This window comes from Zeus faber, assembly GCF_960531495.2.
Source record: "Zeus faber genome assembly, chromosome: 1".
NCBI lineage: Eukaryota > Metazoa > Chordata > Actinopteri > Zeiformes > Zeidae > Zeus > Zeus faber.
Genome location: NC_137193.1, coordinates 24244819 through 24262853, shown reverse-complemented (window position 1 = coordinate 24262853; position 18035 = coordinate 24244819). Strand labels below are relative to the sequence as shown.

Genomic DNA, 18035 nt, shown 5'->3' with positions numbered 1-18035 from the left:
GTACGCGGTGGACTGTAGGCTGCGATGTGCAATGAGTGGCATTTTTAGAAACAAAATAATTATCAAAAAAAAAAACGTTTTGGGGGCCTCAGAGACCTACATTAGCTCGTGTTAAAATGGGCTCAGTATCCTAATACCGTTTCGTTTAGTCCTCGGCGATTATTATTCGTTTCGTGGGTCGAAGATCCACTCTTTTTCCCCGGTAGTGACTCCCGACGCCCGGCTCACCCCATCGACTCATTCTGAACGAACGAGTCGTTGGCGAGTCTTTCGCCGCTACTTACGGGTGCTTCACCTACAGCCTGCTCCTCGTTCCCACCTAGAGAGCGGAGCAGATCCCGACGAGGAACACGGAGGAACCGCTCCACTCTGGTAACGACCCCCCCCCCCCCCCCCTCGGGCGTCATTGTTTGTTTTGGGGGTTTTTGTTAGTGCGTTTGTCTCACGTCGCTTTTTTTTTAATTTATTTTTTTCATTATTTATTCGTCTTTTACCCAAGGAAAAATAAATCTTCCACGACGGCGGGGTTTTTAGTATTGGTCGGCAGGTTTCTCTACGGTGGCGTTTTGGATCTACTTTTCATACGAGTTGGCTAGGCTAAGCCAATCAAAACGGGACTTGTGATTTTATTTTATTTTATTGTATTTTTTTTAATTTCAATTCTTCTTTTGAGGGGAAAGCCTCTCGCGGCGCGGATAAAGTCGGCGGTCGAGTTTCGTCGCCGCTGGGAGCCCCGCTCGTGGTATCCACCTGCGCGCCCGCGGTAGGGGTTGAGCGGCTTCCGTCTCGCGGCGTAACCCAAAAGCGGTGTTTGTTTATGTTAGCCGGCTAGCCGAGCTGGCACGCTACCCATGCTAGCGAACGGCAGCTAGTGGAGGAAGTGGTAGCGGGGCGGAGGAGGGGAGGGTGGAGGAGGAGGAGGAGGAGGTGGGGGGGCGGGGGGAGTTTTTCGGGCTGCGGGGTCGGAACTTGGCCGTGGCGGGGGGAGGGGAGGGGCTGAAGTATGCCTTTGATGTGTTCAGGAGCCGCTCAATGGTGAATTGTGTTCCCGCTGGCCTGGAAATACCCAGTGTCTGCTGGAGGAAGGTGGAGGCTCGCCCCCTCCTCCTCCCTCCCCCTCCACACCCCCCCCACAGCTGCACATTTCTAGTGAACTGGCAGTCTGAGGGAAAACCGTCAACCGCACATAGAGAGAGAGTCGGAATCCACATACGTGAAATTTGGGTGTCTTTTTTTTTTTCCATAGGGGGGGGGGGGCGTTAGAGTGTCGACCGCGGCTGATCGGTGTCCTGTTTCTCAAGTGTTTTCTCCTCGCTTTTTTTTTGCGCAGACTGAAGTTTTTGCAGGCGGAGGGCAACCAAGAACAATGGCCACTCAGTGTGAGTATCAACATCGTGAAAACTGGGACCTTGGGAGGCGAGCGTCAATTCCCCACGTCGGTATCGTCCCTTGTGGGTTGGGAGCGGAGTGCTGTGCCCCGAACGGTTGACGTCGCCCTTTAATTGACGCCCTATTTAAAAAAAAAAAAAAACAACTTGTAACAGACAAACATTATCCAATGCTTTTGTGATCTTGAACATTTATGGCCATCGACTCAGTTTTGATTACCTTCCTGAATAGATATGCTAGGTGCTTTAGAAATGTACGCTTCCCCTTTGCATTGAATCTTTCCACAGTTTCCCCTAAAATATCTGAACAAAATATGTTGTAAATCAAACCATGCATGTATGTAATCCCCTCCAATGTCTTTACTCTTTCATGCATATCTTGCCCTGTTGCCCCCCCCCCCCATTGAGTAGCTGATTTAATGGAGTTGGACATGGCGATGGGAGACAGCAAGGCTGCAGTGAGCCAATGGCAGCAGCAGTCTTACCTGGACTCTGGAATCCAGTCTGGCGTCACCACCACGGCGCCTTCCCTGAGTGGCAAGGGAAACCCTGATGCCGAAGAAGAAGATCCAGGCCTCTATGACTGGGAATTCAACCAGCCCTTCACCCCTGAGGCCGCAGGTATACATTTAATACGTATTTTTTTACGTGTCAGTTTGATCCTTTAGAGTAACTGGACACGCATGCGATGCATGGAGTGGCCCTTTGGTTATCCTAGGCGTGGCCCTTTTGAAGTACAGCTAGGAATACTTTGATGTTTGTACGTGTGATCCCAGTCCAATCTAATTATCCCTTTGTTTATGACCATCCAGATATCGAGGGCTACGCCATGACCCGGGCGCAGCGTGTGCGGGCTGCCATGTTCCCAGAGACCTTGGAGGAGGGAATTCAGATTCCCCCCACACAGCTGGATGCCACCCACCCTACAGCGGTGCAACGCCTGGCTGAGCCTTCTCAGATGCTGAAGCATGCCGTGGTCAACCTCATCAACTATCAGGATGATGCAGAGCTGGCCACACGTGCCATCCCTGAGCTCACCAAGCTGCTCAACGATGAGGACCAGGTACGTCCATTACTTGTTGACTTAACACTAGGGCTGCCCCCTGAAAGTCAAATCATCAGTCAGAAACCTCGACTGAGATTTTGAAGTCCAGCAGTCAAGATTTATTTTTTTATTTTTTCAGTCAGTGTCAATTACAATGACAGTATAAAACAGATATTAACTTACAAAATGCACAGGAGTAATTTTTTTATTGAGGAGGTATAAATAAGGGAAATCATAAATATATTTTTATATGCATGAATTATCTGGACACGGACGCGAGAACAGCTCTCCCTGCGCCCCGATGCCAGAGAGCTATACAGAGAGCTGTGCCCTGTCCCAACACCGTTTTATTTGGAAGAACGGGGCACAGCTCTCTGTGGGAGGAACAGGGCACGGCTTGTAGACTAGTTTTCTGGGCATAACGCATGGAAGGGGTGATCAAGGCGAGAATCATGGAGAAAATGTCCCCATTACGCACTGCTTCGTTCCATACCCACATTTTTCGTTCTATAAAGGAGCCATAAAATAAAAAACACACTGTTCTGGTGTGCCTTTCGCGGACACCCCACTGCTGGCCTGCGCATCGTTAGCACAGACATCGTCTATACCGTTGGAGAAGGAGACAGGTACGCAAAATAACCCCCGTTCGCTCCCCCTCCGCGCCCTAGGCGGCCGCCGGCCTCCCCCTGCGCGCGCTGGCAAGTAGTTGAGTATTGGCATTGAACACCCGAATCTGGCTGGACTGACAATATTCAGAGTCGTGTGCAGCCCTACTAAACACATTTATAATGATACGCATACAAAAACATCGCTCTCATAACAGATTGTGCAGAGTGTGTTTACAAGTCAATTTATGGACAGCAGACGTCTATTCATAAGAAGTTTTCTTACATGTTCCTATCCTAGGTTGTGGTGAACAAGGCGGCTGTCATGGTGCACCAGCTTTCCAAGAAGGAGGCTTCGCGTCACGCTCTGATGCGCTCTCCCCAAATGGTGTCGGCGGTGGTCCGTGCAATGCAGAACACCGGTGATGTGGAGACCGCCCGCTGCTCTGCTGGCACCCTGCACAACCTATCCCACCATCGCGAAGGGCTGCTTGCCATCTTTAAGTCCGGGGGCATCCCTGCCCTGGTGAAGATGCTAGGGTATGGGGAAGACGCTCAAGGAAATAGCCTGTAGATCCTTGTTGTAAAAGTAACATTTGCATTTTTTTCCCTGCACCCAACTTTGGCGTTACTTTGCTGTCAAGGCTATTTTATGCTGCTGTGTGGTAACTTGTATTGTCATGTCCTGAAGGCTTTCACCCTAGTTAAGATGCAGAAGCAACAGAAGAGCAGAATGAGGTGGTAAACAGCAAATGCTGCGACAGAGCAGTTTAGAAGAGAGGGGATAGTCAAAATGGCTGGTCACTGAATAGATGTGTTGCAGCTTCATTGTTTTTGTTAATGTTATTTTACTTTGGCAAGAAAATCTAAAAATGTTCTTTCTCTGTACCTTTCCAGCTCACCAGTGGACAGCGTGCTGTTCTACGCTATCACTACTCTCCACAACCTCCTCCTGCACCAGGAAGGGGCCAAGATGGCCGTGCGCCTGGCAGGGGGCCTGCAGAAGATGGTGGCCCTGCTGGCAAACACGAACGTCAAGTTCCTGGCTATCACTACCGACTGTTTGCAGATTCTGGCTTATGGTAACCAGGAGAGCAAGGTACTGGGAAACATGACTAATGCCTTTTTGTTTTATATTTAAATAGGGATGCAACAATGCTTGCTGTTGTTTTTTGACGTCAACAGACTATTTACTTTTGGGACTTTTTAGAAGTTTAAATATGTAGGGTTGCCACCTGAAAGTCGCAAGTCGAATCATCAGTCAGAAACCTGTCAGTTGACGATTCTTAAAGTAGCAGTACTTTTTTTTTCTTCTCTTCTTTCCCAGTCAGTGTGCATTACAAGAACACCAATTTTTATACCATACGGGTATACCCAGGTTTTTGAAACCTGGATAAACCTGCTAATTTTAGGCTATTGGCGCCATTACTTTGCCAGGCGAACTGCTGTTTTTTTGGGGGGGTTTTTTTGGTTTATTTTGGTGTGTCACGTTCAAATTCACAAACTCACCAGAAAATGGGCGTGTCATGTTTCCAGTGAGATTGGAAACAAAACAGTAGAGGAGACAGCAACTTAAACAAACAACCAACAACATGCTGCCGGTAGCCCCGGTCCTTCGGCAGCTGGGAGTGAAGACGCTCCTCCGGTTCAGGGACCAGCTTGGGGCGGTGCTAGCGTGGCTTGGAGCCCAGTGGGAGTTCTCCACTGTGGTCCCCACAGAGTGATTCCCAGACTTAAAACATTTCATGGTCCCACCGTGCGGTGAATGAAGCCATTAACTAGTGAAATATTTTTGCATTGAACAGCTAAGTCTGATTCCACTGACAAAATTCAGAGTCGGGTACAGCCCTACATCAGCTACTGAGACAGGAACTTGGTGTAACTACACCACAGGATATTGCCATCTGATGAAGGTGCATGAGCACATGAGTACACAGCCTTGGTACTGGTGTCTTTATCTGTGCTTCCATAATGCTTGGAAAGTATTTACATAAGTACCATACTTGGCAATACTCACCTTTTTTAGCTCACATGGCCCAGTAGCACAGCAGGTGATATGTTATTTACATTAATTAAATGTGTCTGCCAATGGAATTTTCCTTTTGCTTACGTATGATTCTGTGTGTGTGTGTGTGTGTACGCATGGTAGCTGATCATTCTGGCCAGTGGGGGTCCCCAGGCCCTGGTCAACATCATGAGGAACTTCACTTATGAGAAGCTGCTGTGGACCACTAGCCGAGTGCTCAAGGTTCTCTCTGTCTGCTCTAGCAACAAGCCAGCCATTGTAGAAGCCGGTATGTTCCACATGCAACAGAAAATTACGGTTGCGTTTGTGTTAAAGCCTTTCAATGAAGCACTATTAACGTGTGTGTGTGTGTGTGTGTGTGTGTGTGTGTGTGTGTGTGTGTGTGTGTGTGTGTGTGTGTGTGTGTGTGTGTGTGTGTGTGTGTGTGTGTGTGTGTGTGTGTGTGTGTGTGTGTGTGTGTGTGTGTGTGTGTGTGTGTGTAGGAGGCATGCAGGCTCTGGGGCTCCACCTGACCGACCCCAGCCAGCGCCTGGTCCAGAACTGTCTCTGGACCCTGAGAAACCTGTCGGATGCTGCCACCAAGCAGGTACAGTGCACACTTCCACCTCTCAGGCATTGTGCTCAAGGTTCCGTTTCCTTTTGACTATGCTGGCTGCTTTCTCATTAATGCCCCTCTTTCTTTTTGTCCCTTCAGGAGGGAATGGAGGGTCTTCTGGGGACGCTGGTCCAACTTCTGGGGAGCGATGACATCAATGTGGTCACTTGTGCTGCAGGAATCCTCTCCAACCTGACCTGCAACAACTACAGTAACAAGCTCATGGTCTGCCAGGTATGTCCCAGAAGCTGTGTTGCACACTTGTTGACAAGTATGTGTTATGTATCTTGTGTTGTCCTGAAGATGGAGGTTGGCTTATTTTGAGTGTTTTCATTTCAAAAAACATAATCTTGTTTGTATTTATCAGTACCTCACCATATGCAGTGCAGATAACTGTTTGGTGTATTCCATGTTTTTTTCAAGTGCAAAATATCTCATTGTGAATTATTTTTAAATGTAATATATCAAATGGCTATAGCTGTAAAGAAACTGATGTCGGTTCCATACTGCAAAAGGCCCCTCCTCATCCCAATCAGCTGATTTAGTTTCTACTATTCCACCATTGTGCCCAGAGGTTGAGCAGTGGTTACATCACCTAATGTTGGTTTTATATCTTTAGAAAATAGAAATATGCAAATCAATGCGGTTAGGACGCGCTAAGCATTTGTATCTGAATGATGGGGCTGTGTCCTTTGAAGCTGCTGCAACATTTGTTTACCTTTTTAACTTTGTTGCTTCATGTGGATGGAGATGTTGGTTTTCCTTGTTGCCACATCCCTGAATTTGTGATCAGGGAAGCATATATGGACTGCTAAACATTGACTTTATGTTTCAGTGACATTTTCAATGGCCATTTTTGCTGTAGTGAGGCTTACCCTGTACTGGAGCAGTGTATAGTAACTCAAGCAACCAGAAGGTGTAATTAACTGTACCCAGAGAGCCTGTCTAGACTGCATGTCCTGACTTGCAATGTGTCATTTCAGGTGGGAGGCATCGAGGCTCTTGTGCGTACTGTTCTAAGAGCTGGCGACAGGGAAGACATCACAGAGCCAGCAGTGTGTGCCCTGCGTCACCTGACCTCGCGTCACCAGGATGCCGAGATGGCCCAGAATGCTGTGCGCTTGCACTACGGCCTGCCTGTGGTGGTCAAGCTGCTGCACCCGCCCTCCCACTGGCCACTAATCAAGGTATATATTTTAAACTTGAGAATTTACAAGGTTCTAATGTAGGACTGCCCCCTGAAGGTCAACAAGTCAAATCATCAGTCGGAAACCCATCAGCCGACTGACATTCTTTGAATCGAGCAGTTGTGTTTGTATTTCTTGTTTATTTTCAGTCAGTGTGCATAATAATAACATGATAAAATAGATAGAAGCTTACAAAATGCACAGGGATTACATTTCAGTGGGGAACTATAGATAAGGCGAATCATAAATGTATTTTATGATGGTGCCCTAGGCAGCCGCATAGCTTGCTTATAGGAAGAGTCGGGCCGCCGCAGAATTGTCTAATATTCACATTAAACAGCCGAATCCGATTAGACTGACACAATTCTGAGTCGGCTACAGCCCTATTCTAATGCTTAAAAAGGAAAACCAAACAGGCTTTCAAGCATGCACAACACTCAATCTGTAAGGGATTGGCGTGGAATAATGGCAATAAGCTTAATGAATATTTTCGCAAGACCTCAATATACACAATTTTGTAGGTTAAATTAAGAGTAATAGAACCGGGCTTTTAAATTGTCACATTAAGTTGGCTTCTTTCACATGGGACTTATTACTTACTTACTTCCTGATTTATTGTGATAATTCTTCCATATTGCCCAGTGTAGCAAAAGATCAAGCTAGAGTGCCTTCAAATGTGAATTTGTTCTCCCTTTCCAGGCAACAGTCGGTCTGATCCGCAACCTGGCCCTCTGCCCTGCCAATCACAGCGCTTTGCGCGAGCAGGGAGCAATCCCCCGACTGGTGCAGCTGCTGGTCCGAGCCCACCAGGACACCCAGAGACGCACCAGCATGGGAGGCAACCAGCAGCAGTTTGTGGTGAGAAACTAAGCCTTTTGAGTTTTTAGCATTTTCCTGTGAATTGAATTGCTTGCTTGCTTACTTACATACTCTTTTTTTTTTTTTTTTTTTTTTTTTTCTCCCCCTCTATCCGTGCAGGAGGGAGTGCGCATGGAGGAGATTGTGGAAGGCTGCACAGGGGCGCTGCACATCCTGGCCAGAGACGTCCACAACAGAATTGTCATCAGAGGACTAAACACCATTCCACTCTTTGTCCAGGTAATATGAAAACCATGTGTTTCTCATTCCATCAGACACCAACTTTACTTGTATATTCTAATTTCCTCCTCGTCCCCTCGCTGTTCCACAGCTGCTGTATTCTCCAGTGGAGAACATCCAGCGTGTGGCTGCAGGCGTGCTGTGTGAGCTGGCTCAGGACAAGGAGGCCGCTGAGGCCATCGAGGCGGAGGGAGCCACTGCTCCTCTCACAGAACTGCTGCACTCCCGTAACGAGGGTGTCGGTAGGTGTTCAGATGCACCCTGTACACACGATGTATTGACACGATGTTTTATTGGTTAATTTAAACTAAAGTTTCCCCCTCGGTTTGGCTTTGTGTTTCTCTGCAGCGACTTATGCGGCAGCCGTCTTGTTCCGCATGTCTGAGGACAAACCGCAGGACTACAAGAAGCGCCTGTCAGTGGAGCTCACCAGCTCCCTGTTCAGAACGGAGCCCATGGCCTGGAACGAGGTACTGCCACTCAAACGCACACACACAGGATGCTAAACACATGCTATTCTACAAGGATAGTGTTTTACTGTGGTTTTTTGTTTTCTTCCAGACTGGTGATCTGGGCCTGGATATGGGCGCGCAGGGAGACCCTCTGGCCTACCGACCGGACGGTTTGTATCCGTCACTGACACACAACTGCATGCTTTCATTTAATTTATTTATTTTTGGTTTTATTGACCAAATTGTAAACCTGTCGTGAAGTATATAGAAGCTTTGGCTCTGTTTTCATCGGATATGAACAGGCAACTTGTATCTGTATTTAATACACGAGTTTAATGTAAAAACTTAGAAATAAGTATTGCATGTTGACCTGCTTGATCTAAATCCATTGCGCTTTTCCTCTGAAAAAGCTAATGTGCACGTGTGACTGTCAACAGCATCAGTTGGAGGCGCCGAGCTTACTAAACTCCCGCCACGTGCTGTAGCAAACAAGGACTCTGTAGCGGTCTGGGTGACCTGAAATCATCCCAGTTGCATGTTAATGCCAGTTCTAAACTGGATATTTTAGTTTCTCTTTGGCAGCTTTGCTTGGAGCTTGTATTACCGCTCTTATCATGGTTGTCCTGTGATTTTGGGATACTCTCAAAGTAGCTTTTGAGGTAATTTTGCAATTTTTCTTGTCAGATGGCGCCTACAGGGCGTACCCGGCTGCCTACGGCCAGGACTCCCTGCTGGACCCCATGATGGAAGGCAGCGATTACCATGCAGACGCTCTGCCCGACCTGGGTCACCACACCGACCCGCTGCCCGACCTGGGCCACACCCAGGACCTGATGGACAGCAGCCAGCTGGCCTGGTTCGACACAGACCTGTAGGATAGGTATGGAATAACACCCTGCCGTCACTTTCCCAATTTGAGTCACCCTGACGCCGGCGTGGTCACCTAACTGTTTGTCTTGTTCCCTTGCAGCTTTGTCCTGGTAGAACCTACATCGTGATTTGACCTGTATGTTCGGCGATAGGATTGGCCTGTAGAGTTGTTGGAAGGTATGGAAAGCAGCAGAGGATCTTGGGAAGTGCCTGACTCAGAACACGGCAGATGGTTACCACAGGAATGTTGGAGAACGTCATAATGTGGGGAAAGGGGAGTGGTCAAAGTGAAGCATCATTGAGGTATGGAAACACAATGGAGGTCTTGGAGCCGGTTGCCTAAAAGAAAGAGTGCACACGGGGTGAATCTTAAAGATGGAATCACATATGTTTTAGCCTTGCCTGTATTATCTTTTTTTGTTTCAAATTTTCTTACTCTATTTTTTATTTCTTTTTGTATTACTCATTCTCTGTTATGGTACTGACCCAGCTTGCCTTGGCACTAGCCAACTTCATTTTCTCTATTATTGCCAATCATTTGTAATCTTTTTTTTTCTTTATTTTTTTAAATTGTATGTTATATGTAGTGTTAAGTTATAGTGATATTATACAATGTTCCTTTCGTTTATGGCCGAATGTGTAGAACACTAATAATCAGTTGAATTGTATTCTGACTTAAAGTGTAACATTGTGTAGGTTTGTTTTTTTATAATCTCAAAAATGGAGAATTATGCATTCTTAATATGTGCTTGTTAAAGCATAATGTCAGTGTCACAACTATTCTATAGGGGGTATGGGAGAAATTGAGGGTGGGCTGGGGATAAATCTAGACAAGTGTTTTTATATACAGTGTCACTGGTAGGTTAACAACTATTTTGTATGCTATTATTGGATGTCTGAGAAGTCCTTTATGCTATCGTTGGTGGGCCAATGAAACCAAGTTTTATGTGCCATCGATTGTAGCGAGGTTGATGAACCAATTGTAGTCCTGCTGTGCTTATTTTGGAGACAAGGTTATGACACACTCAAACAATAAAGTGGCATTTTATTTCATCTTGTGTATGTCCATTGTTCCATCTGGGTTATACGTTATGTCCAATAGCACAGGGATCCTTATTGAAGCCGCAATTTATTTCAAATTCAACCAGTAAAAATTGAATTATGGTGTTATAATCCTGACGGTAATAATGGCCGAGTACCTATGGAGGTTTGATATAGCGCAACCTAATACATCCTCGTTCATTTTCACCAATGATGGCTGGTTATCATAGTGATTGTAACAAAGAATGCTCCGGATCATCCCGCTTGCATAGCTGCTCAGCTGAGTCGGGTAGTGGATATTTAGAGGCAATATTTCTGTTGATGTGTAGTAGAATGACTCATTATCAAGGCCTAATTAAAGCAATTAACCAATGAATGTTACAAAGCATTAAAAGACAAAATCTTTTATTGCTGTGTTTGCCTTTGAACTGAACAAAACCTTTAAATTTACTTGGCAAATAATGCTGGAGGAAAATCTTTGGGTGGCAACTATTTCAGGGTCCAAGAGCACTTCATTCATGGATTGATGAAAAGTAAAAAAAAAACAAAAAAAAAAACCTTTAGCTTAAGGAGGCAGTAGTTCTGTAAGGGTGACACTGCCTCTTAGCAGCGCTCATCAATACATTAATGTAATGCATTCCTCCCAGTGGCCTTTTGCTCTTAAATGGGGCTCTGTATGGAAGTTGACTGCAGCCATTGACTGTTTCAACTTCACTCTATAAAATGAAAGGAAGATTCCACACATTTACTGGCGTGAGTAAATGACGATCGCACGGTGACTACATTTTTCATGAAACTGAAAGTTGTTAAACTCACTTGTTTACTTATTGTAGCAGAGTAAATGCTAATGCACGTCTATGGGACAGGGGATTAGTCATGCAAATTGCACATTACATTCCCCATTAACACCTTTCCATTTCACCATTTCAGCCTGTTGTTTAATGAAAAGCTTCTCTTTTTGTTTGGTGTTCCAAAAGAGGGATCCTGTTATCCTCACAATACCCGCTTCCCTTTGATTAGATGACGTAAAACGCTGAAATAACTGCAAGTCCCTGCTGATTTTCATTTTTATTAGAAAAAATAAAACTGCACATGGGCCAGCATTGTTATTTACAAGTGAAAATTTTGAACATCTAAAACAAATATGGGTAACGGGTAGTTTAAATAACTGTTCAGACGAGCGGTGAAATACGGTGCCATGCTGGGTCCGGGTTTGGTCGACGGACAGAGATCCGGACCCACACGGATCCTCTTGAAGGGTCTGACATCCAGACCTTGAAGTCCACGGTCCACATTGTCCCATGTTTTGTAGACCGGACACCTTTCCCCTGAACCTTGGAGATCATGGTGAGTCTCCACGGACCGGGAGTCCCAGCTGTAAAATCTCTTCTTCCCAGCTGTAGCTCCCACCACCTCCGAGGGAGGCCGGGGCGTGGGGCTCAGGCCGGACGGACTGTCCCTCTTCAGCAGAGACTCGATGGAGAAGGAACTGCTGAACTTGCCTTTATGTCTGGTAGCGGCAGTGTCCTCGCAGGCTGTGGTTGCAGGGGAGCGGGAGGCGGTGAAGGACCCAGAGGATCCCACCGTGGCCCCTGTTGGTCTCGCTCTTTCAGTCAACTCTGGGAACTGGTCCAGGATGTCTTTGAAGTGGCGACGCACCATCTTCGCTGTGATTTGACTGTGGTCAAATTTCCAGAAGTTGATCTTACAGTTTGTTATTTCTGGATAGAGCGGAATCTGGAAAACAAAAATCCAAAAGACAAAACTGTTAAGCCAGGGTCAAGGACACTGAGGTTTCCACTGGTTAAATAAAGGTTAAAAGGGATTCTTTGGAATTTTAAGGGAAAAAGACATAGCCACATAGACGTAACACCATGATCTACACACAACTAGTGCAATTTATGGCTTTGGTATGACCAAGATCCACAATTAAAACGATTGAGGATTATTAAATATTTTTTGATAATTATAAAAAACAATGCTTGCCAATAATGGATGAATTGAGAAACCTAATAACATTATGATGGTTGATAATAGTCATGACAATATTTTGAAAGTATTGAAATCTGAAATCTACGCCCTTGGTCAGGGTTCATAATATGTAATTATCTTCCTTTCATTACAACAAGATGCCTTCTAAAATCTATGAAATTGTATTTCTGTATGTTACCTTTAAAAAGCAAGTGCTGGTTGACAGACAGACCCTGATGTTGTTCTCAAACACCTTCCTGTCTTCTGTGAACTGTCCTAGCTTCTCCATCAGCTGCAAAGCCAAAAGGAAGAGGTGAATATTAAGTTATTTTGAAAGAAAAACCAAACATCACAAGCCACCAACCCTATTAGCCCCTTATTACCTGGGAGAAGGTGAGCATCTTCCCTGGAGAGTGCTGGAGGATACAGGCGATCATGGCCAGGTAGGTCCTGCACTTCCTGAAGACCAGACGCTGGGCGGCCATGGGGCTGAAGGGAGTCCGGTCCTGCATCTCGTAGCAACACAGGCAGACTGGAGGCCTCGATCTCCGGATGGTGAAGCTACTTCTCCCCGAGGACGCCTGGATATAAAGTCCAGTCGGAACAATGGGACGGTGAAAAGGCGAAGGGGTGGGCATTCCAGGCTGAGGAGCTTCTTTTCATGTATAAAGAGGCGTTAATAACCGGGTGCAACCAAAGGGATTGTTCTGTCATGAAGTCTTCATGTAAATCTGTCCCTTTTCTTGTTGTTGAGTTTAACGTATTATACACATATTGAAATACTTTCAGAATATTTCATGCCTTTTCATTATTCGCTTGCTTTTGAATCCTTATATTCAAGAGCAAATGTCTATTTTAGTCACAACGTTGCAATTAAATATTAAGAGCTAGGATAGCAAATTGATTATACAGTATTTTGGTGTTGGTTAATTCTATGTAGGTTTCATTATATGTGGTGTTGTCCTAATCATACAATCAGAGATGAACCAGGCACTTCACCGCAAAGATAGCTATTACTCAAAAATGACTGAATAAACAAATAAATGTATAAACGTTTGAATCAACCAAAATGAACTGCAAATATTTTAGCTTGATTCAAGTCCTTATAGTCCCTTCCCTTATATTTGGTCTTAATAAAAAAAATAAATTAAGGGGGTTGAGTGGGTGGCGTGGAAGGTGCTCTTTAAAAAGTGTGCTTTGTTCATTCTGAAGCATCTCACCCAGACAATTCTAGGCCTAAAATGTGGATTTTCTTTGGTTTAGAAAATAAAGATATGATTTTTGCTATAAGAAAATTGGTATTTCCTTTGGGTGCCAGGCTAACTTGACCATGACATTCGCTTTAGTTTAGATTATGGACAGGGTCTGACATCACAAGAAATTAATTTCCAAAATATTGTTTAATGATTTGATTTAAGAATGTTGTTTCATTTTACTATATACAAATACACCCCCACGCCACTCCAATAGCATTAGAAGCCACTGTAGATGTGATCAGAACCATTTTGTTTGATTTATTATGTCCCCAGTCCCTGTTTGTGTGTGTGTGTGTGTGTGTGTGTGTGTGTGTGTGTATATATACATTTATACTGTATACTGAATACTCTTATTCCGTTGAAATATCTTATGTGCATCAACAACAATATTAACCAGTCACACCTTACAGAATCACAGTACTGATCAGAAAAATATGAAAAATATCAATGGAATCTTTAAAATTATTCCTATAATTCTTATAACAGACTTCCCCAGTTCAGTGTCAAGTACATTAAAGAACCAACTTATCCAGTGATATGGTGTCACAAGCTTTTAAGTCAATTAAAGTGAAATATGTTAAAGTTTGTCAGATTATTGTATATATATATATGCATATATATTTTATATAATCATCTGAGGATACGCCTCTCACATCATTTCAGTGGTGTGACTTTGCCAAACACTAACATATATATCAATAAAAGACACAAGGCCATAATGTCCAACCGACCGCATTTAAATTGCAATAGGAGGCCTCCATCAAACTGTTGAAATGCAGATGCTTTGCTCAAATTCCAACACTTTTCACCTCATCTGTGACTGTGAGAAAAAAACTACTGATGGTTGACTGGAACACTAGACTATGGGGATGTGGAATGCTTGGAATTTAAACCGAAGTTAGGGCCACAATGGAGCAAAATAAGTTGAATTCATTAAAAGTGTTAACGCCCTGTAGGGTATTTCTCCGAACGCATTGAAGTGTCTTAACGGACGCGTTTTCCAGTTTACTGATTGAATTTGGTTTTTTTTCCAGGGAGAAAATGTTATCAACCCCATTGATCTTTAGGGATACACTTATACACACTAATCCACTTTAGCAGGGGTATGCAGGTCAAGCATAGTTAAATATGCAGAGCTCTGACCATCAAAGAACAGCATTCAGCAGCTGAAGCTTTAACACACCAGATTTAGTCAAACGGGCGTGTGTGATATAACTAGACATACATGGAACATATCAAGCTCACACGTAACCCCTATTCATTTTCAGGATTTTGAGCCAGAATGTTCATCCACCGTGGATCCACAGGTCCCACCCATCACATGGAGCTCCACCTCAAAACCAGACACACCTGAGTCTTGTTAACAGTGCTGTGAAGCTGCCTTGCTCCACCTCCACCCCCCCCTCCCCCAAAAAAAAATCTCTCTGCTGAGTCAGCTAGAACAGCCTCAAGGTGAGAGATTGTTTAAAACTTGAATTCACGTTAGATTTAACTGGTTTGGTTCCAACTGGCTGTCACTGTGTGATCTGATCCCTTTGCCGCTGTTTGGTCTTTCTGAATTTCCCCTGACAGATATGACCATAACACATCCCTCAGGTTTTAGAACGTGGCAAATCGACTCAGACCAGTGAGAATAGCAATTTGTTTTTTAACGGCAGTACTCCCACATTTTGTATATTTAAACAAAAATGTGCAAAAGTAAACTATATGTTCAGAATATGCTTTGCAGTCATTGAACATATTGAATATCATTTCTTTTATATATATATATATATTTTCTCTCTATATAAAGGTGGTTAATATAGGCTAAAAATAGGAATCCATGTCAGGTAAGTGAGGAGAGATGAGTTTGACTTAGTTCAATTGGTTCCTTGTTAATTATTATTATTTTTTAAGTAGACCGCCCATGCACATTAATGTTAGTAAATAACATGTTCTAGTCCAGTCTTTCTCAAATGGGGGTACTTTGGGGTACTGCGAGGGGTACTCCCCAAAATTAAAAAGGTTTTAAAAAAAAGTTGGTTTAATATAATGTTGGGGGAAAAAAAACACCACACACAACGCACATGCAGTACATGATTTATGTTAATTGTCCCTTTTCCCTCCTAATAGTTCAAGATTCAAGATTTTTTATTTGTCACATACATAGACATACTTTCATACATATATGCAGTGAAATGTAATGCAACGCACCCGGTGATAGCACACAATATGTAAATAAAATACAATAAAAATAAAATGAAATAAAATGGAATAGATAGAGGGAATATGCCTATGTATATACAGACATGTGCAATTAAAGTGGCATGTGAATGTGGATAGAGTGAGGTAGTGTTTGGGATAGTGATAATAGTGACGGGGATACTCGGTGGGGGGAAAAAAAAAAGATCTTAGAGGGGCCACACTTCTAAAAGTGTGAAACACTGGTCTAGTTCACCAAAATGTGGAGAAAACCCCCCTTTTTATTTCTTAAACCAGGTAGTATGATGTGTAAATGACCTGTTTTGGGGGGGGCGGGGGTGTGGCCCACGGTCCGCCGCCCTGACCCATCAGCCGCACCTCGGCAACCGTGGCTCGCCCGCTTCGTGAAAGGCTCCCCGTGTTCCCCATTAACCCGCAATGCATTCTCGATGTCCCGGGCAGGGTTTGTGTCCCGAGCCCTGACGCGACCAGCGGGTTTTTCCACACGATGCAGGGCCGCACTCCCCTCAGCCCCGTGGGCGCTCCGCGGCCGGTGTCCCGGAGGTGCAGCCGGACCTACCTGGCCACGATCGCAGGTGTCCTCCAGCACTGCCCAGACAAGATGCTCACCTTCACTGAGGTTATTATTATTATTATTATTATTATTATTATTATTGTTATTATTATCAGTAACTTTTTTCAACGTTTCTTGCAGTTGATGGACAAATTGGAAGCCTTTGTGACCGGAGACAGAAAGGCTTTCGTGAACAACATCAGAGTGTGTTTGTCGACCAGCAAATGCTTTGTGAAGGTGAATATAAATAAAACATTCGATTTTGCATGTATTATGGGTGGATGCCTTTTTTTGTTGTAATTTTCTTTTATATTTTATTACAAATATTAAATGTAAAATATATGTAAAATCAAATCACACGACACAACGTCTTCTAATCAACCAATCAGAAGGCAGAAATAAACGCTTAACTAATGAGGATAAACAAACTTTATGGTTTCCAAAACTGAAGCCTTGAACCTTACAGTTGAGCGATATGTCGAAATATCGATGTGATAAGACAAAACATTCGTCTCGGATTTTGATTATTCCCATATTTTATTACAATATTTGTTTACAATACAAAAACAACGTGATAAAATAGTAAATGTCGCTCATGAGAGTACTAACCATGGACAATTACATTTAATTTTTTTTCTCCATCTTAGGTTCCAATTAATCCAGAAACGCCAAACTGCAAGATCAACTACTGGAAACTTGACCACAGTCAAATAACAGCCAAGATGGTGCGTCGTCACTTCAAGGGGGTCGTGGACCAGTTTCCGGAGCTGGCCGCCAAACTGAGACCAACAGAAGACCCAGCGGGGTCCTTCACAGCCTCCCGCTCCCCGGCACCCACAGCCTGCAAGGCCGGCGCCGCTACCGGCGGCTCCTTCTCCATGGAGTCTCTGCTGAAGAGGGACAGCCCCCGCGGCCTCAATCTGTCGGCGAGTAGAGTGAAGCAGCAGGCCTGGCCAACGGGTGCTTCAAACAGGTGGCTCAACTGGGGCGCCGTGTCCGTGGAGACCCACTTCAGAAGGTCTGACGGGAGGCACCTCGAAAGCACGTGGTCCGGCAGAGACTGTGGACTGGGCGGCAGGCCCTTCGGGAAGATGTGTCGCACCGAGACCCCCTTCCCAATCCCACTGAGACCCAGCATGGCTCTGTATTTCCCGAGTCCCCAGAGAGGTTACCTCCTGAATGACACTGTGTTTACCTTTGTTCAAGACGCGCACCATTTCCGACTATGAAACTGTGCTTGTGGGGTTTTATGTGTATTGCACTCTGTATCTTTTATTTTTTTGGGATGATTTTAAATGGTGGGGGGGGGGGGGGGGGGGATATGGAAGGACACCAACTGAGCCCACAAACTGTCATGAGTCTTTTATATTCTACTTCTACTGTTTTATTATTCTAGTTTGAACAATAATCTCAAATAAATGTTCATTTTCCAACAAAAGCCTCAAAAATGCAAATGTTACAAAATACACGAGGTGAAAATAACTTGAATGTTAACCAGGCATTATTGAGCTACATATATAAAACTGCTTAATTTAACCTGATTCGTTTTTTTTAAGTCATTGACTATCAACTTCCTACCACAAGGGGGACGCAAGTATCAAGCATTGTATCACAGTGGGACTGTTCACTTTGAATGCCATTTTTGTAAATAACCCAAATGCGCATGTGATATTGGCATTTTTTTTGAATGTATTGTAGAATTGTACCCAAAAAAATCAGTCTAGAAAGCTTGTCCCATTAGTAAGT

At 44.3% G+C, this 18035-nt stretch overlaps 1 protein-coding gene across 1 annotated transcript; it reads left to right on the top strand.

Moving 5' to 3' along the window:
* The first annotated feature begins 299 nt into the window (after positions 1–299).
* Positions 300–10319, top strand: LOC307235494 (catenin beta-1-like). Its single transcript, XM_080007615.1, has 17 exons — positions 300–372; positions 1331–1379; positions 1800–2009; positions 2201–2451; positions 3340–3578; positions 3936–4137; positions 5188–5332; positions 5547–5650; positions 5759–5893; positions 6643–6846; positions 7546–7704; positions 7825–7944; positions 8036–8186; positions 8293–8414; positions 8506–8566; positions 9081–9276; positions 9367–10319. Exons 2-16 carry the CDS (start codon positions 1367–1369, stop codon positions 9269–9271), a joined length of 2307 nt encoding a protein of 768 aa, XP_079863741.1. The 5' UTR covers positions 300–372; positions 1331–1366; the 3' UTR covers positions 9272–9276; positions 9367–10319.
* Positions 10320–18035: the final 7716 nt, after the last annotated feature.